General features: G+C 40.9%; 1 protein-coding gene across 2 annotated transcripts in view; it reads left to right on the top strand.

Annotated features, from left to right (window-relative positions):
- DNAH5 (dynein axonemal heavy chain 5) overlaps nt 1-22,178 on the top strand; it is a 202,374-nt gene that overhangs the window by 109,689 nt on the left and 70,507 nt on the right. For both annotated transcript variants that reach the window (XM_087721975.1, XM_087721976.1), the window contains exons 46-52: nt 332-474; nt 1,040-1,174; nt 3,529-3,651; nt 6,955-7,168; nt 8,570-8,793; nt 13,593-13,791; nt 21,872-22,044. In XM_087721975.1, coding sequence (XP_087578101.1) covers nt 332-474; nt 1,040-1,174; nt 3,529-3,651; nt 6,955-7,168; nt 8,570-8,793; nt 13,593-13,791; nt 21,872-22,044 — 1,211 coding nt within the window. The remainder of the gene's footprint in view (nt 1-331; nt 475-1,039; nt 1,175-3,528; nt 3,652-6,954; nt 7,169-8,569; nt 8,794-13,592; nt 13,792-21,871; nt 22,045-22,178) is intronic.

Raw genomic sequence — 22,178 nt, 5'->3', positions numbered from 1 at the left:
CACCACAAACGCAGTAGTCATCCTTACCTTACACAGAGGCACTGAGTTTTATAAATAGGAGCATGATAGTGTAGAATAATCATATCCAAGGACCAGTGGTGGGTTTCAAAAAATGTTGGAACCTCTTCTGTAGGTGTGGCCCGCTTTCCGGGTCCACTGGTGGAACCTCTTCTAATCGGTTCGGTAGATTTGACGAACTGGTTCTACCAAATAGGTGCGAACTGGTAGGAACCCACCTCTGATTTTGAACAACTAATAAGACATAAAATTACTTTAACTTAAAGTTCAGATAGATTGCTGTCAAATTTCTAGTTTTTTTCCCCCTGGCTAGGTAATTGGATGCACTGGAATACACGTGTTGAAGAATATGTGTATCCTACTAACAGTACTCCAGAATATGGGTCTATTTTGGTTCCAAATGTTGACAACGTGAGAACTGATTTCCTTATTCATACAATTGCAAAACAAGGCAAGGTAAATACTCTCCTGTTCCATACTGAGATGTTAGCAGTGCTTTAATGAGACAGTGACTTCATTTTAAAATGCTTCTGGAATTGCTATTAGACTGTTAATTGTCCTTATGAACCAGGTAAGGATCAAATGTCTACAGCCATAAAGAAATCTTGGAAGCTCACTACCAATTTGAATGTTCACATTCAATGCAATTTTGCTGAATTATTATTCTATTATTCTATGGGGATGCTTGCATTATTTGTCTTTAATTTTTAAAGTTTAGCCGAGACTGTCCTGATGGTCTTGCTTCACTTCAAGATTAAAACAGTTCTACCAGTAAGAATCTGTAAATATTCTAGCCTTCATTTCCCACATGAAGAAAGTAACGAATTGTTTGTTTATTAATGTCACAAATCCTATTTTGGTGTTACAATATTAATATTGTTGGTGGAACTAATTTTACTTTGATTGTGGATACACCTTGTTGCAAAAACTGATGTATTTCTTCATTATTTGAAACAGTTTTGAGATCTGAGCCTTTACTCTCATATCCCTACAATCATTTGAATTCACTTTTCATCTTCAGGCTGTTCTGCTAATTGGTGAACAAGGGACTGCTAAGACTGTCATCATCAAAGGATACATGTCAAAATATAATCCTGAAAATCACATGACTAAGAGCCTTAACTTTTCATCAGCAACCACTCCTTTCATGTTTCAGGTGAAACTTAGCATATATATACATATTTTCTTTCCTACAGAAACAGAGGTGACTTTGTAACTCATTGAAAATATACCAGAATAAAAATCAATCAAAAATATCACCTTTAAAGCCCTACATGGCCTACGACCCGGATATCTGCGAGACCGTCTCCTGCCACATACCTCCCAACGGCCAATAAGATCTCACAGGATGGGCCTTCTCCGAGTGCTGTCGACCGGACAATGCCGGCTGGTGACTCCTCGGGGAAGGGCCTTCTCTGTAGCTGCCCCGGCCCTATGGAACGATCTACCCCCATAGATCCGGACCCTTCCCACTCTCTCGGCCTTCCGAAAGGCCACTAAAACCTGGCTATCCCGGCATGCCTGGGGCTGTTGACCTCATGAATGAGGTCCAGCCCCGCCTACATTGAGTGCATGATGTGTTTCTTTTAAATTTGTTTCTTCTTTTCTATTTTTTTTTTTTTTAAGAATTGTATCCTGTAAGCCGCCCGGAGTCCTTCGGGATTAGGCGGCATATAAATTCATTAAATTTCAATTTCAATGTTTGAATAAGTAGTAGAGATTCAAATGTTCACGGTTTGCTATTTCCGGTGGTTCTTTGACTTTGATAATAAATTGGTCATTTTTTGGAGAAACCATTCCTTTCTTGTTCATCTTCTAAATTTAATCTAATGTCTATATTTTGAGCCTTGTACGTGGTTTTAATTTTCTCAGGTAATTTATTAGCTTTATTGTTACATATAACAAAACAAAATCTCGTTCACCTTCTTAAATCATATGAGCAATAAATAATAAAGTGCATTATATAAAAGATATTCAGAATAGATAGACTCCTTTGAGAAGTCATACCTTGGCCAAATCCATATTGCAATAGTTCCAAAAATTATATTTTTATTTATACTTTTGTCTCCAAAAATACACATGCAATACAATTATATGTACAGATATAGACTTTGACTTATGACCCCAATTGGGCCCAAATTTTCCGTTGTTAACTGAGACATTTGTTAAATGAGTTTTGCCCCACTCTATGGCCTTTCTTGCCATAGTTGTTAAGTGAATCACTGCAGTTGATAACCAAGTAACACGGTTGTTAAGTGAATCCAGCTTCCCCATTGATTTGGCTTTGTCAGAAGGTTTCAACAGGTGATCATATATCCTTGGGACACCGCAACATATGAAACAGTTGCCAAGCAACTGAATTTTGATCATAGGATTATGGGGATGCTACAAAGGTCGTAAATATGAAAAATGGTCATAAGTCACTTTTTTCCAATGTTGTTGTAACTTTGAATGGTCACTAAATGAACTTTAGTAAGTCGAGGGCTACCTCTATGTCTATTGTAAAATAGAATTGAATTGAGTTGGAATAGATATCTCCCAAATTATTTATTTATTTATTTATTTATTTATTTATTTATTTATTTATTTATTTATTTATTTATTTATTTATTAGACTTATATACCGCTTCATAGGGCTTTCAGACCTCTCTAAGCGGTTTTACAGATATTTTTTTTAGCAAATTGAGTCAGCAACTTGCCCCCACAGTCTGGGTCCTCATTTCACGCACCTCGGAAGGATGGAAGGCTGAGTCGACCTTGAGACGTTGAGATTTGAACCGCTGAACTGCAGATCACAGTCAGCTGAAGTGGCCTGCAGTACTGCACCCTAACCACTGCGCCACCTCGGCTCTCTGATTTTGGGATTGCAGCCTGAGAGTGAAGTTCTATATTTTAATTCCACTAATTCTGCCTTAGATGTGTTGACTGAGCATTCGGGCAGTGATATAATACACGAAGGTAGCACTATCATGCCTGGGATGGAATAGCATAGACCTTTGCAAGATGTTTTTCATATTGATTTAAATGGGATGATTTGTTTTCTAAGCAAATATCTTGACCTCAATAACCACTCTGCCAAAGTCACCAGAAGAGGACAGTATGTAGTATAAGTTAGTATCCCTTGATGTTTGTGTGCCACTTGAGAATCATTTATCACTACAATTTTTTTGGCAAAATAGATTTTGTGTTGTGTCTTCTTTCAGAGCAGCTAATGGCTCGTTCCCCTCACTTTTTTGGGGGGGGGGTCCTGTTCTGTTCAACCCTTTGAAACAGGAATGACTTTTAATATCTTTTAATATCTGAATTGGCCAGGAATATTTTTTATTGGAGTCTTAATACAGAAGGACTCACTGACTTAAGGATTTTTAACTGTATATTGCATTTCTTCTTATAGTCGCTGGAAGTTCTTTAGCTCCAAGCAAACAGTTTGCAGGACACACAACCTTTCCGTTAGCGGTTATGAAAAGATGCTTCGAGTAAGTTATTTATAAACTCATGTGTTTCTTGCAGCGCACAATAGAAAGCTATGTGGACAAGCGCATGGGCACAACGTACGGTCCTCCAGCAGGAAAGAAAATGACGGTTTTCATAGATGATGTGAATATGCCTATAATCAATGAATGGGGAGATCAGGTCAGATACTTGCATCAATTCTTTACAATGAAACATTTTGACTTTGAGAAGTAGTTTAGAAGATCAAGATTACCATTTTGCTCGGATTTGTTAATATTGGAGAACAATTAAATAATTCCTTATAGGTCAGCGGATAATAATTTCTGATTTTATTCTGAATGGCAAATGTCTCGGATTAATTTGGGTAGTCTGCTAAGGCTTAAGAGGAATCACGAAGTTTTTCACTGGGACTTGTGTTTCTAGCTTTGGGATAATAGACTACCTACTCATGGGCTTTTATAGGGTTCACCGACAAATGCACGCTAGACAAAAGCGCGTCGACAAAACCGCGCCACCAAACCGCGACGTCAAAAGCACGCCCACAAAAGCGCGCCGACAAATGCGCACCGACAAAAGCGCGCCATCAACAAACAACATAGTGGGACGCAAAAACAACATTATAACCCTAACCCTAATCATAATCGCGCTTTTGTCGGCACAGTTTTGTCGGCGCGCTTTTGTGGGCGTGATTTTGACATCGTGGTTTTGTCGGCGCGGTTTTGTCGGCGCGGTTTTGTCGGCGCGGTTTTGTCGGCGTGCATTTGTCTAGCACGCATTTGTCAGGTCACGCTTTTATAGGCATGGTTATTCAGTACGTCTACACCTATCCTTCACTTGCAAACCCTCAGAATAAGTTCAGAAAGATTCACGCTTGATTGCATCTTTTTATAACTAATCAGCATTGCCTCTATCTGACCAATAATGAAGAGCATAAATAGATACCCAGCCAGTCCCCTGCTCTTATCCTTTCTTCATTTTGAAGTTTTTTTTTCTGTGAAAAGTTTTATTTTTTCTTTCCATATACATTCACAAATATACATTCTTATAAGTACTATTAACATTTATCTGTTGACTTCTAGCATTTATCACAGTCAGTTTAAGAATATAAAAAGCACAATTGGGGGTCATTTTCTTGCCACCCTGTATATGCATCTTATTTTGCAACCATTTTGGGGGAGGGCCTTCTCTGTGGCTGCTCCGGCCCTATGGAACGATCTCCCCGTTGAGATCCGGACCCTTACTACCCTTCCGGCCTTCCGCAAAGCAATTAAGACCTGGCTGTTCCGGCAGGCCTGGGGCTGTTGAGTTATCCAGCCCCATCCGATGTTACGACTGTTGTTAAATTTTTAAATTGTTGTTTTCTATTTCTATTTTGTGTACCCCCTTCCCTTTTTTATTGTTAGCCGCCCTGAGTCTTCCGGGAATAGGGCGGCATACAAGCCAAATAAATCAAATCAATCAATCAAATCAAACCCTACTCCTTCTTTCTTCCCAACCTCCCTTCTCTGCCTTCTTCTTCTGTCCTCTCCTTCCTCTTTTGTTCTTCCCCTCCCTCTCCCTCACTTCTCCTCTCTTCTCCTTCTTACCCTCTCTCCTATTCTTACTACCCCTCCTCATTTTGAAGTTTTACGTGGCAAATTTGAAATAATAATTTAAAAAAACCATGTGAGGGTACGCATCAAAATCACCTTTCTGTTCAATCTTAGAAGATTAATATGAAACTGTTGTGGCATTACAGCAATTTACCAGCTACAGAGATGGAGATAGCCAAAAAAATATTTGATGAGACGGGAGTCATGCCATTGAGAAATTGCATCCCTCAAATCCTCACTGTTACAGCAGGATCATTGACTGTGTTGTCTAACGGGGGCAATAATAGATATTTATGAAGATGTAGAGTTATCCAGGAATGGTACAAGTGGGATGTGTGCTGCATTAAATAGCACTCCATTTAAAACCCAAATGGATATATAGTGTCTGGTCAAAATGGATTGTATTTTGTAATAGGTGAAAACCAAATTGAAAAAAAGGGTTTTATAACCCAACTTCCTTGATTCATCTAATATATTCATCTCAGGAAAAGTTGTTGACTATTCCAAATTGGGCCCCAACCAAGATGATCTTCAAGATGGTAATAAAAAAACACATTATTCCATGGAGCCTTTAGTGGTTGAAGGGCCTTTTTCAATATGCAAAATAAAGAAGGGTGGGGTTATTATTTTAATTATATCATTTTGTCATTGTGAGTGGGAATAGATTAGGTAGCATACAAATCCAATGACTGACTGACTGATTGACTGGTTTCAGCAGTAGAGAGGTTAGTCAAAAACCAGGAAATCCATCAACTTTACCCTTCATCTAGCGTAGTGTTTCTTAAAGTATAGTCCTAGGATCCCCCAAAAACTTTTCAAGGGCCTGTGAAACTAAAATTATTTTCCAGCCTATGCTGAAAAACAATGCAATATTAAAATCACAACCAATCATGAGAAGAGGTAGTGGCAACAAACAGATCAATTTTGATTTTTAATTTGGTAGAAAATGATAAATCCACACAAACAAATGTTCTTTTGGGTTCCTTCATCATTTTTACAAGTGGAAAGGAGAGAGTTACATGAAAATGAAAATGGCTTTGTGAAAGCAGGACTGGATGTTCTTGCCTTTAATTTCTGGTCAGGACCTTTCGAATCGGGATTAGAAATGATAAGAGCTGCATCTGTTATATCTCTGCTGGAACTGGGGTATGGTTACATCAGCCTGTTCTTCTTAAAGGATGGAAGACACAAAGAAAATGCCCAGTTGGGTCTAGACATAGAGATTAAAGAACTCACTGGGAAAACTATAGGATTATCAATTAGAAAGTTTATGGTGGAAAGAAGAGACATTAAAATCCCGTGACCTGTCAAAACCGTGCTCGACTAAGCCGCACCTGATTAAACCGCGTCACTGACGTCATCAACAGGGTGACAACAGCCAGCGCGGAGAAAGAAGGGCGCTTTAAATAGTGCTTTGAAAGCAAGCCGATTCGACTTAAGGTAAGGGTTAGGTTTAGAGTTAGGTCTAGGGTTAGGTTTAGGTTTAGGATTAGGTTAAGGGTTAGGTTTAGGGTTAGGTTTAGGATTAGGTTAAGGGTTAGGTTTAGGGTTAGGTTTAGGGTTAGGTTAAGGGTTAGGATAAGGTTTAGGGTTAGGTTAAGGGTTAGGTTTAGGGTTAGGATTAGGTTAAGGGTTAGGTTTAAGGTTAGGTTTAGGATTAGGTTTAGGGGGGGTTAGGTTTAGGGGTTAATTTTAGGTTTAGCGTTTACAGTGTGCTTCTGTCTCCGTGCTGTTGTCGCCCTGTTGATGACGTCAGCTACGTGGTTTCGTCGAGCGCGGTTTAGTCGAACGTGATTTTGTGGTGGAACCTAAAATCCATTCTGTTGTTTTATGCATATAATCCGCTGTGTTGCAAAAAGAGTTGTTCCTAATCATGAAACCTTTCTTGCAGGTCACTAATGAGATTGTTAGGCAACTGACGGAGCAAAATGGGTTTTATAATTTGGAGAAGCCTGGAGAGTTCACCAACATTGTCGACATCCAGTTTTTGGCTGCCATGATACACCCTGGTGGTGGACGAAATGACATCCCTCAGAGACTGAAGAGACAGTTTTCTGTGTTTAATTGCACCTTGCCTTCTAACCCATCCATTGACAAGATTTTTGGTAAAAAAAAAAATAACGGGCTGGTTATTTAGTCTTGTTGCTCATTAGGTAGCACTTAGTGTGTTTGTTTTGCTTTGAAAAGCTAAGAAAGGGAAACATTTGAGGGGAGATGTAAATAATACCTTCGACTGTGTGTGAGCAGATGCATTAGAATTGCAGCATTAGTATTACGTTGCTAATGTCTGTCATTATTTTCAAAACAAGAGAGAGAGAGGAAAAAACCCCACAAAACCACAGAAACATAAAGCGTGAACGAAAAACGTTAGCTCCGTTAAACTAAAGGAATGAGTTTATATGGGAGAGCCATGATTTGGGAAATGTATATTAAAATAGATTTCCTGGGATATTCTATTTTTAACAATTTACATTGGTTGAGATTTGATGAGGAAGTTCAGTGGGTTTTTTCCCCCTTTTAATCCCTCTATGCCAGTGATGGGTAACCACAACAGCATGCGCGTGCATGCCCACACCCATAATGCAATAAGTGTGCAATCCCCCGTGTGTGCCCCACCCCCCTGCACATGCATGCACACCCCCGCATGACACCTGACCATGTGCGTGTGACCCCCGTCCTCCGGACCTCGTTTTGAGCCTAGCTGGCCCTCCTGCAGCCTCCTGGGGAAAAATGGGCCGCAGGGCGGTGCTGCAACCCCTGGGCTTCCCCCATGCAAGCACGTGACCTCCTGTGCATGACCCCGATGCATGCGCGTGCATCTTCCGCATGCCCCCTGCTCCCCATGCATGTGCGGCAAAGACCCGAAAATTAGCTGGCTGTTGGAAGGCGTGTGCATGCACGGTGGGGCTGGTGCAACGACTTGCATGCCCGCATAGAGGGCTCCGTGTGGCAACTGTGGCATGCGAATTATAGGTTCGCCATCATGGCTCTATGTCATGCCTAACCTCAGTGTTGGCTTGTTAAAAAGAGCCGAGGTGGCACCGTGGTTAAATGCAGCACTGCAGGCTACTTCAGCTGACTGCAGTTCTGTAGTTTGGCTGTTCAAATCTCACCGGCTCAAGGTTGACTCAGACTTCCATCCTTCCGAGGTGGGTAAAATGAGGATTTGGATTGTTGTTGGGGGCAATATGCTGACTCTGTAAACCGCTTAGAGAGGGCTGAAAGCCCTATGAAGCGGTATATAAGTCTAACTGCTATTGCTATTGTGTGCTTGAGCAAATTATGTTTTTCAGGCATTTTTTTATAAAGTGCATTCATTCACTGGGTATCATAATATTCTGTTTTAATTAATAAATATCTTCTGTATTTATTAATTTTACTTAAAATGTTTCTACGCTGCACTCAGTTAACAAATCTTAATGTGATTGGATGATGTTGTTCACAGCGGTATAGGTCAGATGTGAAAATGGATGGATTTCTTAGTGTGTCTAACTTGAATTCTCCAGGTGTGATTGGCACAGGGCATTATTGTAGCCAAAGAGGCTTTTTGGAAGACGTGAGAGCAACAGTTGCTAAGTTGGTCCCATTGACCCGGCGGTTGTGGCAAATGACCAAGATCAAAATGTTGCCAACTCCAGCCAAATTCCATTATGTGTTTAATCTCCGGGATCTTTCCAGGATCTGGCAAGGAATGCTTAATACGATTTCAGAAGTAATCAATGATTCCAATGTAAGTAATATATATGTCATTCTTATATATTAAATTCACATTTTTTTTATATTGGATGCATTTTTATATTTGATTATATACATTATACTGTAAGAGCTGCAGGAACAGAATTATAGATAGCCCCATAAGTAGTAAATACTATTATACTTTAATTGCAAACACTGTCTAAATGTATTAGTGCAGATACATGAACCACAGTGGTGGGATTCAAATAATTTACCAACCAGTTCTCTGCCCTAATGACCGGCTAGGTAGGCGGAGCTCGGTGGTCATGTGATCATGTGGGCATGGCCAATTCAATGTCACTCAGGTTGATGGGCACTTCGCCTTAGTTGTTACAATGATAATAAGGGTTAACTGGAGAGGCAGTTTCTGTAAGAAAATAAAGATTAGGCTAGAAACAACACCAGAATGTTTCCTTCCTGCCTTCCTTACAGGATTAGCCATGTAAAGTGGGAAAAAAACAAAAAATTTCTTCCAACAACCAGTTCTCCGAACTGCTTAGAAAGTTACCAACTGGTTCTCCCGAATAGGTGCGAACCGGCTGAATCCCACCACTGATGCACCACCACGTCACTAGAATTCAATATAGCCCGTTTCTGTTTGGCTCTACGTCACATCAAGATACAACACGCCTTAAATTAATCAACATTATAAAGAATCTTCAGCAGTCTTACCTGAATGAATAAGTAGTACAATTAGTCTTAGGCTTACGACCATTCGCTCAGCAACTGTTCAAAGGCGCAACGGTGATGAACAAATAGTGTCTATGACCGATCCTCAGAGTTCTGACCTTCACAGCACTCCTGTTGTCTTGTGCTTGCGATCTGGGAGATTGTCAATTGATTCACACTTGTGACCAGTTGCAGCATCTTACAGTCACATGATCACCATTTGTAGCCTTTGGTGCTGCAAAGGAAATTGCAGGTCACTGGGATAAGTCTCTCTCTCACGCATCCATCCTCCCCTAGTGTCTCTGCACTTGTGCTGCACTGTCAGTCACCGTGCATTCCCTTGAACCCCCATGTACCCTTCTCAACCCAACACCACATCTTTGCCTGCCTAACAACCATGGTGTTGTTGTGATGAAGAAATCACTCACAGGCAGGAAGAAACTTAATGGGAAGGCCCCCCCCAACAGCTTGTGAGAGCTCCCTTTTTATTGTCATAAAACAGTTTACGTGGCAGAAACTGATTCATTGATCAAAGGACGTTTGTACTGATTGGATTAGCTAAACTATGGTTAACAATGTGGACAGTTAATGAACAGCTCATGGTTTCCTGTTGCAAGTGATGTAATATGCCTATGTGCCAAATCTCATGTCCCACACTTATTAAGGAAGGATCAGATTAATGATCATTGTGCTGAGTTGCATCCCTTGGGCTTCATACTTATTAAGGAAGGATCATTGTGCTGACAGTTGTATTTCTCAGCATTGTTTGCCAGCTACTGAGAAAAGCAAACGTCCCCACACCATGGGATTTGGTTAATGGCGGTAATTGGGACTACATCACTCAGTAATGGAAATTCTGGACCCAATTGCGGTTATAATTTGAGGACTACCTATAGCACGTTTCAAAGACAGACCATTAAAGATTAGCTTTATTGGCACTTCTTCAAATCAGACCAATTAAAAATTCACCTGGGGAGAGCCAATCGGAACTGGCTTTCTAGAATTCTAGTGACTTGGTTCAATTAGAGAATAGTTTGCTTACAAATAGAAGTTCCAGATCGCAGCCTGTGGAATAGATCACTTTGCCTCTGAAGATGCCAGCCATACTTGGTGAAAAGTCGGGATACCAGAAAATTAGATTATTAGTCAGAATCTCATCACTGTTGGACCAAGCCTAGATATTTATGGAATTGAAACTAAATGAAGATGAGCTATGAAAAAGCAATTGACAGAAAGTTTAAATACTATTCTCTAGGAAGAAAATGGGGCAAACTAGTATCATAGGCTGATTTAATATATTTACTTAGTTCTTTTATTAATGTATGGGTTTTTTTTAGTTCATAGACTAAATTATATTTTTAAAAAGGTACAATCTCATTATTTCATAGTATCTTGGGGCAACGTTTGGAAATCAATTGCTATGTCCTGCTTCTAAAATTATTTTTGTTGTTGTTTGCCTTCTACCTTAGTCTGGGTTTTTCTAACAGATCCTTATCCAAGTGTTGTAGGAAATGACGAGACACAAAAGCCAGCTCTTTAGAGAAGGGAAAGTTTATTTGCGCAGGTTCAAAGCAAAGAATAAATGGCCTGAATCCCAAGTGAGTTTCAGGAACTTCCTTATATAGTTTATCACTTCCAGCCAAAGCCATTTGTTAGTTTTGGAAACACCCCTCAAGATTTGCCCTTGAGTTACAGCAATATTATGTCTACAGGATGTCATAATACATGGGTCAGCCAACGGACATGCATAGCTCGTATTTTGAGGAACTAACAATATATGTCAACTAAACAACTTAATGGCCAAGCAAGCAGATGGGCTAAAATAGATCCTTCACTTCAGCATATTTCATGTGCAGACTTCCTTTCTTGCTGACTAATAACTCGTGTCTAACCGCACCATGTCCTAAAAGCAAACCTTGCAATTTATATATGAACAGTTAAAGCTTAATATCATGAAACCCTAGTTTGGTTCAGGCTTGAGGCCTACTTCGGTTCAGCCTGCCACTTTAGTCCTCCCTTTGTGACTCATCTTCACCTGCAAGAAGAGTCACATAATTTGGTTCAGGCTGAAGGGTGGCATATTCAGATTTCTTTCTTTTTTGTATTAAAATGTTTTTATTTTCCATTTTTCATTTTCATACAGTCACATATATACTGTGCATAGCCGGGGCCATACAACATTAAACAATAATCGCAGCAATTCCTCTTGTCAACAATACCCCAAAAAATAGAAACCCAATATACCTCTTCCACTCTCCATACACCTCTTTCTTCCACCCCCCTCCAACTTTCTATCTTCCCCTCCATCATTCCCCTCTACCCTACTTCCCCTCCCCCTCTACCACTCCTCTCTCCCAGTCCACTCCCTCCCTTCCTTCTCACCCTCCTTCCCATCCTCCCTCCTGCCCTCTCTACCCCTCTTTCTTCTATCCCTCTCCTCCCCTTGGTGTATTTCTACTATATGTCAATGTATTCGTCCTATTTTTACAGAGAAATTAAAAAGAAACAGTATACATCATATATTCAGATTTCTGATGGACATAGTAATTGTTATTAACTGAGGACTACTTGTGGAAAGCTTTTACACATAGAAAGTATGCCAACCACTTTTAGGGAAGTTATTTCCTTATTTCAGACTAGAGATGCCCAGAGCAAATGTAATGGTACTGCATTTAGTGCCAGAGAGGAGCTTGAACAGTGGTCTCCTTTTAGATATTCACACCGGTGTTTGTGGAAGTTCACCACAGCAGGGAAGAGCAACAAAACTAAATTGAAATGCAAGGAAGCACACTGTCAACATTTTCTTTTTGCAAAAGTCAATCTATAAGTGATTTTCGAAAGGAAAGAAAGGTGAATGTGTTGAATTTTTATACCACTAAGATCATGCTCCCTGTTCTCATCTGTTTACATTGACTCTGGAATTAACTTCAGTTAATGGATTCATACAGTACATTGAATTGCTGCCCCTGAAGAGTGTTCAAAGACTACGGCTGGTCCAGAATGCAGCCACGCGAGCGATATGGGGTGTATCTAGATACACCCATATTACACCTATCCTCCGCGAGCTGCACTGGCTTCCTATTGGTCTCCGGACGCGCTTCAAGGTGCTAGTCGTTACTTTTAAAGCCCTTCATGGTTTAGAACCTGGCTACCTGAGAGACGGCCTCCTGCCACTTACCTCCCAACAACCAACAAGATCACACAGGTTGGGCCTCCTCCAGGTGCCGTCAACCGGACAATGCCAGCTGGCGACTCCCTGGGCGAGGGCCTTCTCTGTTGCTGCGCCGACCTACCTGCAGAGATCCAGACCCTTACCACTCTCCCGGCCTTCCGTAAAGCCGTTAAGATCTGGCTGTTCTGGCAGGCCTGGGGCTGTTGATTGATATCCAGCCCCGCTTAGATGGAATGGGTGATGTGAATTTTAACACTGTATTTTTTATTTTTTATTTCTATTTTTTAAAATTCTAATTGTTTCTTGTCTGTTGTGAGCCGCCCAGAGTCCCCATGGGAGTGGGCGGCATATAAATTCTAATAAACTTGAAACTTGAATTGTAAACTAAGGAAGTGAGCTGGGTTTGCACAATTCACCAAGCTACAAGACTATGCTTAACATGCTGCATAAAGACACTTGCTAGATCATTAGTGAGCCGTGGATATCGTTTCTAACTTAATTCTGAATTGCCCTTGCTCAGCCTCAAAGCAGGTAGTTAGGATATATCACATAAACACACTTTTTAAAGGGGAAAACAAATGGAAATCAATTAAAAAGAAATTCTGGAGTCCCTTGTCCTCTTTTCCTTCCCCAGTTCTTAACTGAAAAAATATACACATACAGAGGCAAATACAAAAAGATGGTTAGATGCAAGACTTGTGGCTCTATCAGATATATATTTAAAACATTTTTAAATGTGGAGTTTACTGTCCTAAATAATGTAGCCGAGGTTCTTTCCCATATTTAATAATGAATGAATAATGAACATGGGCAGCATTCTTTCAGTAACAAAACAATCACATGCAGCACCCTCTTCAAAATAAATATGCATGAGAACCATCTATTTTGGATGTTGCAAATGCCAATGGTGGTGAAGTTACACACAGTTGTTTTTCTCTTCTCCCTCTGAACAGGTGCTCATTAAGCTATGGAAGCATGAATGTAAGCGTGTGATCGCCGATCGTTTCACAACTCTGGAGGACGTGGAGTGGTTTGATCTGGCACTGGCAAAGCTCATTGAAGGGGAACTTGGTAGTGATAAGGCAGTCCTGGTGGCTCTCAACAAGGAAGCTTTCTTTGTTGATTTCTTAAGAGATGCACCTGAAGCAACAGGTAAAAACTTAACCTAAAATGAAAAACAAAATATGCGCTTGATATTAGTACCATACAAGAAAGTAATAGATTTGGACTTGGAAATGCAGAACAATTAACATCGTAGTTTAATTAAGGAGGTGGTGGAGGAAAAAAAAACATTTGCAGGAGAGGTTGCAGCCTTGGGAGGAAGAATATCCTTTCTTCCACGCTGAAACCAAATATTTTGTAATCTCCATGCTTGCATCTAGGCCAGGGGTGGGTTTCTCGCCCCGTTCCAACCGGTTCGGTTGGAACGGGGCCGGCGGTGTCCTCGTGCACGCGCGCAGTGCACGCATGCGTACTAGCGCCTGTGCGATGCTCCAGCTGCTCCTGGAGGATCGCGCAGGCGCTGTATGCGTTCTGCGCATGCGTGGAAGGGCAGAACTCGTCAAAACCGGGTAAGAAACGCGGGCGGGTGGATCCTTCGGCGTTCCCGGAAGTTACTTACTTCCGGGTTCGCCGACCAACCGGTTCGCGGGGACCACCGCGGACCGCCTGAAACCCACCCCTGATCTAGGCTCTAAAATTGTCTTTGTTAATGCCTATAGAATCTATTTTCATATGGCATGAAAATGGCTGCAGCTGATCCCACAAAACGCGGACAAGCTAAGGAGTTTTCCAAGACCGGTTCACATAAGACTGGATAAACCAATGACTTTCTCAGTAGAGGAGATCCCAGTTAGCTTCTGGTTAGTTTGAAGGCATTATATCCAATTTGTCAGAAACCCACCGGAAATTATTTACTGATGTTTGTTTGTTTGTTTGTTTGTTTATTATATTTATATGCTGCCCTTTTCCCCCAAAGGGGACTCAGGGCGGCTCACAACTCAAACCAGGGAAGGGGGGGTACAGACAAAAAATTAAAAAACGAAACATAACAATGCATAATTTAAAACTCACAACAGTCATACCATTCGAGACGGGGGCAACAGCTCTTTAGCCCCAGGCCTGTCAGAACAGTCAGGTTTTAAGGGCTTTGCGGAAGGCCTGGAGGGTGGTGAGGATTCGAATCTCCACAGGGAGTTCGTTCCAGAGGGTCGGAGCAGCCACAGAGAAGGCCCTCCTCCGGGTAGTCGCCAGTCGACACTGGCCGGCGGATGGAATTCGGAGGAGGCCTAATCTGTGGGATCTAATCGGTCTAGTGGAGGTAATTGGCAGCAGGCGGTCTCTCAAGTACCCAGGTCCAATACCATGAAGGGCTTTATAAGTGACGACTAGCGCCTTGAAGCGTATCTGGAGACCAATAGGCAGCCAGTGCAGCTCGCAGAGGATAGGTGTTACATGGGTGAACCGAGGTGATGTGATAAGCACCACTCCAGAGAAGATCTGCGTAATTATATCCATTTCCTCAGGAGCTTTAAAATGTCAATATTAGAAGAAGCATTTGCTCAGAGGCTTTATGGATGATTGTTATACTTGGCAGTTGAGATGATTAGAAGGGACAGAAGAAGTAAAAGCAGGTTGATTTGCATGAGTTAGCTTCAAACTAAGTCTGTCTTCAGTCTATTTTATATTCCAGTTGCAAGAAGGCAAGATATCACCACCACTTAATTCAGAATGTACAATTCCAAGGATACTAACTTTGAAGAGACTTCCAGTCAATTCAGACTTGTGATCAGAGTATGCTTGGAATTTCAATCCTTGTACATGATGTTTTAAAATGGCTGTCATTAAATAAAAAGGAAGTCCCTTCTAGGAGAGCATGTATGGATTTCTCGCTGAGAATGAGTCATGGGAAAGATTTGTGATGCAATATCTTCCACACCATACGATAAATCTGCCCCTGAAAAGTGTTCGGAGACTACAATTGGTCCAGAATGCAGCCGTGCGAGCGATACTGGGTGTACCGAGATACACCCATGTTACACCCATCCTTCGCAAGCTGCACTGGCTCCCTATTGGTCTCCGAACGCGCTTCAAGGTGCTGGTTATCACCTTTAAAGCCCTACATGGCTTAGGACCTGGATATCTACGAGACCGTCTTCTGCAACATACCTCCCAGCGTCCGATAAGATCACACAGGATGGGCCTTCTCCAGGTGCCGTCGACTAGACAATGTCGTCTGGCGGCTCCTCGGGGGAGGGCCTTCTCTGTAGCTGCCCCGGCCCTATGGAATGATCTACCCCCAGAGATCCAGACCCTCCCCACTCTCTCAGCCTTCCAAAAGTCTATTAAGACCTGGCTATTCTGGCAGGCCTGGGGCTGTTGACCTCTTGAATGAGGTCCAGCCCCACTAAGGTTGAGTGCATGTTGTGTCTTTTTAACTTGCTTTGTCTTTCTATTTTAATTTTTTTTAGTATTCTTTTTAAAATTGTTTTTATGTAAACCGCCCGGAGTCCTTTGGGATTGGTCGGCATATAAATTCATTAAACTTTGAAACTTTGAACTTTGAAATCTGTATCTTCAAGAAATAAGTAGGAAAGCCATAAACAATTCTTCATGAGAAATAAGTTCTATATTTTCTTTAAATGGAAACACATTTTATTTCATACTAGGTCTGAAGGAAAAGTCTTTCAAAGGTAAGCTAGAGGCTTCTGAACTTGTCAGATTTGCCTTGTTTCTTTTAAGAGTTCGAGTTCTGCGCTTAGGAGTTCATCTTTAATTTCACAGATGTCGATGTAGCAAGCACGGCTAGTTGTAGACAAGATAATGGTTTTTTATTTCTATTTTGCTTTACTATGTAGTCTAATGGGGACTAATTTCTTAGATATATAGCATGCTTCTCAATAGTTGAGCCAGCAATTTGATAAAGCTGAAACTAAGCATTGTGATCTTGTTGAGCAAATATAAACGTTGCAGCCTTAAAAACAATAAAGGAAAAATATATTCTCAACATAGAATAAAATCGTGACCCGTCAAAACCGCGGTTGACAAAAGCGCGCTCGACGAAAGCGCATACCTGACGTCACCAGCAGCGCGATGAAAAAAATTAAAAAATAAATTAAATTAAAATTAAAATTAAATTAAAGCAAGCTGATTCACATAAAGGTAAGGGTTAGGGTTAGGGTTAGGGTTAGGGTTAGGGTTAGGTTAAGGGTTAGGTTTAGGGTTACGTTAAGCATTAGGGTTAGGTTTAGCGTTAGGTTAAGGGTTAGCATTAGGTTTAGCGTTAGGTTAAGGGTTAGGTTTAGGGTTAGGTTTAGGGTTAGGTTAAGGGTTAGGTTTAGGGTTAGGTTTAGGGTTAGGTTTGGGGGGGTTAGGGTAAGGTTTTCGCTTTAATTTTAAATTTACCGCTCACAGCGCGATGTGATGACATCACGTACGCGCTTTCGTCGAGCGCGCTTTTGTCTACCGCAGTTTTGTGGTGGAACCGAATAAAATAGTTGGCAAAGCCAATCGCCATAATACATAAAAAAATCCTAAAAGACTTGAAATGTCCCACAACTGGCATTTTTTTTAAAAAAAGAAACCTTTCCTTTGTCAGAGAAAGCACTGCGTAATTTTATTGAAGGTGCTTTAATGCTTGATTCAGCTTTTGAGATGAATTTACTTTGAGCAATTAACGGTAGTGCTAGCATTTTGTTTTGCATGGTTCGAAAACTATTTTAGCGCAAAGTATCTTTTATTTAAATTAATTTTGCCTGATGTAGTATGCAAGTGTGGCATTTTGAAAAATGGCTGAGTGTCCCCTTGGAGAAGTCCTTCTCTGACCTTGCAAATATGCTTTGAAACCTTTTTTTCTTACACTAGTATTTGTATTGCTAAGCATTACTTCAATGTTCAGGAGCTTTCCCCACAAATCAAGATGTGACAAGATGTATTGTCATTTTCTCACAAAGAGGGTAAATTAATTGGCCAAGTCTTCACTTTAAGGGGGAGTTATTAGAACATGACCTGAATGCATGGAAATAATTGCTGTATGTAAAGTCTTGCTTTCTATGTTTGCCTTTTTAAAAAAAATTTATTTATTTATTTTCAAAACAAACATACAGCTCCTCCTTCTTTACATATTATAGAAAGTGTATCAGCTGGTTACAAAAGGCTTTTGTGCATCTCTTCCACCGTCATCAAATATAATTCATATTAATTCAAATATCTTAACTCAAATATTTACTATATTAACATCATCATACCTCCACTTTTATTTGACTATAGTTATTTAAACATCCTTCATCCTTAAATATACCAAGATTCAATACATAACCACATGTTGGCATTTCATTTACTTATTTGCAAAATCCTCCATTAACATTAAGTCCTCATATCCTGTTTTAGCTAAATATCCATAATATTTAATACCAAATTTTTCTAATCCTCCATGTATATAATTTATTATCATTATCCTTTCTTTATTTAACTATATCCTACATCATAACATTTTCCTCCTATTAGTTAAAACTTAACTGTATCTAGTTTTGTTTTTGTTTTTTTCATTTTTTTTAAAAAAATATTTTTCTTCTTCAAACAATTTTTTTCCTACAGTTGACAATATACTTGAAGATTGCTTTCTTACCATCCCATAGATCCATCTTATCTTACAACGGTCCTACTTCTTCTTCCCTCCCTCCCTCTTTCCTTCCCTCGTTTCTTCTCTCCTACTCTCCTTCCTTCCCTCCTTCCTTCCCTCCCTCCTTCCTTCCCTCCCTCCTTCCCCCTTCCCTCCTTCTCTCCTTCCCTCCTTCCTTCCTTCCCTCCTTCCTTCCTTCCTCCTTTCTTCTCTCCTTCTCTCCTTCCTTTCCCCCTTCCTTTCCTCCTTCCTTCCCCCTTCCTTCTCTCCTACATTCCCTCCTTCCTTCCCTCCTTTCTTCTCTCCTTTCTTCTCTCCTTCCTTCTGTTTTTTATTATAATTATTATTGTTATTAATAATCTTTATATATAGTCCAAAAATATTTCTAACCTTCCCTGCTCATATCCAATTATTACTTATCATAACAGTAATGTATCAAATTGTATACATTACTATCATTATCAATTTTTATTTAACTGTACCTATTACCACTGGATTTAACTAAGTTTAGCTAATTTTGAATTATACTCTTCCATCTATCAACTTGTATCTCTCCAATAACAAAACAATCTTATATCTGCTGCCATTTGTGGATCCAATTCTCCAAACATCTTTTTATGTTTGCCTTTTTTTAATGGCCCACTTTTACAGACATAGTAGCTACAATATGCAACTCAGGAGCCGAGGTGGCGCAGTGGTTAAATGCAGCACTGCAGGCTACTTCAGCTGACTGCAGTTCTGCAGTTCGGCTGTTCAAATCTCACCGGCTCAGGGTTGACTCAGCCTTCCATCCTTCCGAGGTGGGTAAAATGAGGACCCGGATTGTTGTTGGGGGCAATATGCTGACTCTGTAAACCGCTTAGAGAGGGCTGAAAGCCCCATGAAGCGGTATATAAGTTGAACTGCTATTGCTATTGCTATGTGTGGCTTCCAGTTTTTCCATAGTGCTGCAGGTATTTCTCAATTCTTAGCAAATCACCTGTACCAGGAATCCCCAACCCCCAGGCCGCAGTCCACTACCGGGCCTTGGCCCCATTGGAAGTATGTGCATGCAGCTCTACTTGTGCAAGCAGTGGACGTGTGCATGCAGCTCCATTTGTGCAAGTGGCAGGTGCATGTGTTCACCACTCGTGCAAATGAAGCTGCACAGACATGTGCTTGCTCACTGATCATGCATATCTGTTCTGACCCCCCTCGTCCTACACCAAAGCACGCCGAGACAAAGATACTTCAAAGATTTATTAACACACAGACTAGACCTTGACAGCAATCCAGCCTGCCAAGAGAGCCACGAGAGTTCTCCAGCTCTAGTAAATAAGTTGATTCCTGCGACAAGCGTGTGGAACGCCATTCCTTTTATAGTCTTGGGAGGAGCCTAATTGCCACCAGCTGAGTTCAATTATCTCCTGTAACTGCGTAACTGTTCTTTACGCCTATTAGCCCTCCGTTGCTGGGCATCCAGGGCCAACTCCCTTGTCTCCTCCCCACTGCTCCAATGCATGACATCAGGATCACACTCCCTTGTCTCCTCCCCACTACTCCAAGGCTTGACTTTGGGAGCACGCTCCCTTTGGCTCTCACCTATGCTCCAGGCCTCAGGCGCCTCCTGATGGCCAACCAGCCTCTCTGCGCCCTGCTCAGAGTTGGAACCCTGTCCAGGGTCCTCCACATCTTCCAGAGCCGACTCATAGGGCCCCTCGCTGTCGGAATCTGGTGGCAGCTCCAACGGCTCCTGCTGGGCCACAACACGTATCCATTCCCTCTCCCTCTCATTCCGCTGCCCCCTCCCCGTCTGCAAAGCCAGAAATGTTGGGGATCGCTGATCTACAAATCTTGTTGTCTTGTTCTTGCTTTTGCATTAAGTTATCCAGCTTAAGTTTATCTCTTCTCTTCATATTTAGTCTCTTATCATTTCTTCTCAGTAATTTCCAAATTCTAAGCTGAGAAGTAATACCATGCCGTGAAAAAAATAATTGTATTACAAAGGAGTTGAGATTAATTGGGGCTCTGGAATATATATTTGGCATTTAAGATTTCAGCATACAATATTAAATTATATTTTCTTCTAGAGAAAGCAGCCAACTGGGACAAATTGGAGAGAAGGCAAGGAAGAAATAGTTTGGTTAATTTCTTCGTGCACTGCTATGTTTAATTGGATTGGGAGAAGTATACTTCCAGTGATTGCATTCGCGGGGATTTTTTTTCAGGAAGCAATATTAAACTTGTATAACTAATTAATACACGTCTTCAAAATGCTTCAGAGTTGAAATAAACAAAGCTCTTTTCCAATTTCAAAACAGTCATTTTTTTCAACATTACTGAAAAAAGTCCAGACTTTAAAAAAAAAATGCTGATTTCAAGGCTAGGGAAGTTCTAGGTTTGAAACATTTTATTTGTGAAAAAATTGGCATTCCTGTATTAATTGGTTCCACCACAAAACCGCGGTAGACTAAAGCGCGCTCGACGAAACCGCGTATCTGATGTCATCACAGCGCGACGAAAAAAGTATGCTGTGAGCGGTAAAGCTAAAATTAACGTGTAAACCTAAACCTAACCCCCCGAAACCTAACCCTAACCCTAACCCTAAACCTAACCCTAAACCTAACCCTAAACCTAACGCTAACCCTTAACCTAACCCTAAACCTAACCCTAAACCTAACCCTAAACCTAACCCTAACCCTTAACCTAACCCTAAACCTAACCCTAACCCTAAACCTAACCCTAACCCTAACCCTAACCCTAAACCTGACCCTAAACCTAACCCTAACCCTTAACCTAACCCTAAACCTAACCCTAAACCTAACCCTAAACCTAACCCTAACCCTTAACCTAACCCTAAACCTAACCCTAAACCTAACCCTAAACCTAACCCTAACCCTAACCCTAACCCTAACCCTAACCCTTAACCTAACCCTAAACCTAACCCTAAACCTAACCCTAAACCTAATGCTAAGCCTTAACCTAACCCTAACCCTAAACCTAAACCTAACCCTAACCCTAAACCTAACCCTAAACCTAACGCTAACCCTTAACCTAACGCTAAACCTAACCCTAACCCTAAACCTAACCCTTACCTTAATGTGAATCGGCTTGCTTTAAAAGCGCTTTTTAAAGCACCCTTTTTTCTCCGCGGTTGTTGTTGTCGCGTTGCTGATGACGTCAGCGACGCGCTTTAATCGGGCGCGCTTTAGTGGACCGCGGTTTTGTCGTGCCACGTATTAATTAAGAGCCACATTTCCTTGTTAAACCACACAAACACAAGTTTTCAGTGTATTAGTTTAAAGCCCCGAAAAAGAGGAAAAATATTGCCACATCCACTTGGGTCAGCAAAGTACCAAGGAACTCATCAGCCATATCACTGCGCAAACAGCCAAAATGACAGTTTTTAAAACTTCTATTTCTTCTGACTAATTAGGTGGGCCATTAAGCCAGAAATCTGCTAAATCCTATTCTTCTGCACTGCTTCTCACTGTTGTCACCTGTTGCCTTTGTAGTCATCAATATTCATGCATTTTTAATACCCGTCTTCATTTTTCAGCGGACTGTAAAGTTAGAAGCCGCACAGGATTGGTACGCAATTTCATACTAATTGGAAGCGTTATTTTCTTATAGGAGACGAACCGGAGGAAGCAGAAACCGACATGCCTAAAATATATGAATCCATTGAATCTTTCGGCGCCCTGAAGGACCGTTTGAACATGTTTTTGCAAATATATAATGAGAGTATCCGTGGGGCAGGAATGGATTTGGTGTTTTTTAACGATGCTATGATTCACTTAATAAAGGTATCAGTGGACATGACAATTGCTTTAGTTAAGTTTTGATTATTTCATATACCTGAGTTAAACCTTTGAAAATCCATTAGTTTCATCTGCACAAATTCTAACAATATTCAGATGTAATTAGTGGAACCTTCTTG

The sequence above is a fragment of the Thamnophis sirtalis genome, unplaced genomic scaffold, assembly GCF_051295495.1.
Source record: "Thamnophis sirtalis isolate CommonGarterSnake01/CBP01778 unplaced genomic scaffold, rThaSir2_p1.2 scaffold_8, whole genome shotgun sequence".
Lineage (NCBI taxonomy): Eukaryota > Metazoa > Chordata > Lepidosauria > Squamata > Natricidae > Thamnophis > Thamnophis sirtalis.
Note: the sequence above shows the minus strand (reverse complement) of the source record. Positions and strands in the feature narration are given on the sequence as shown.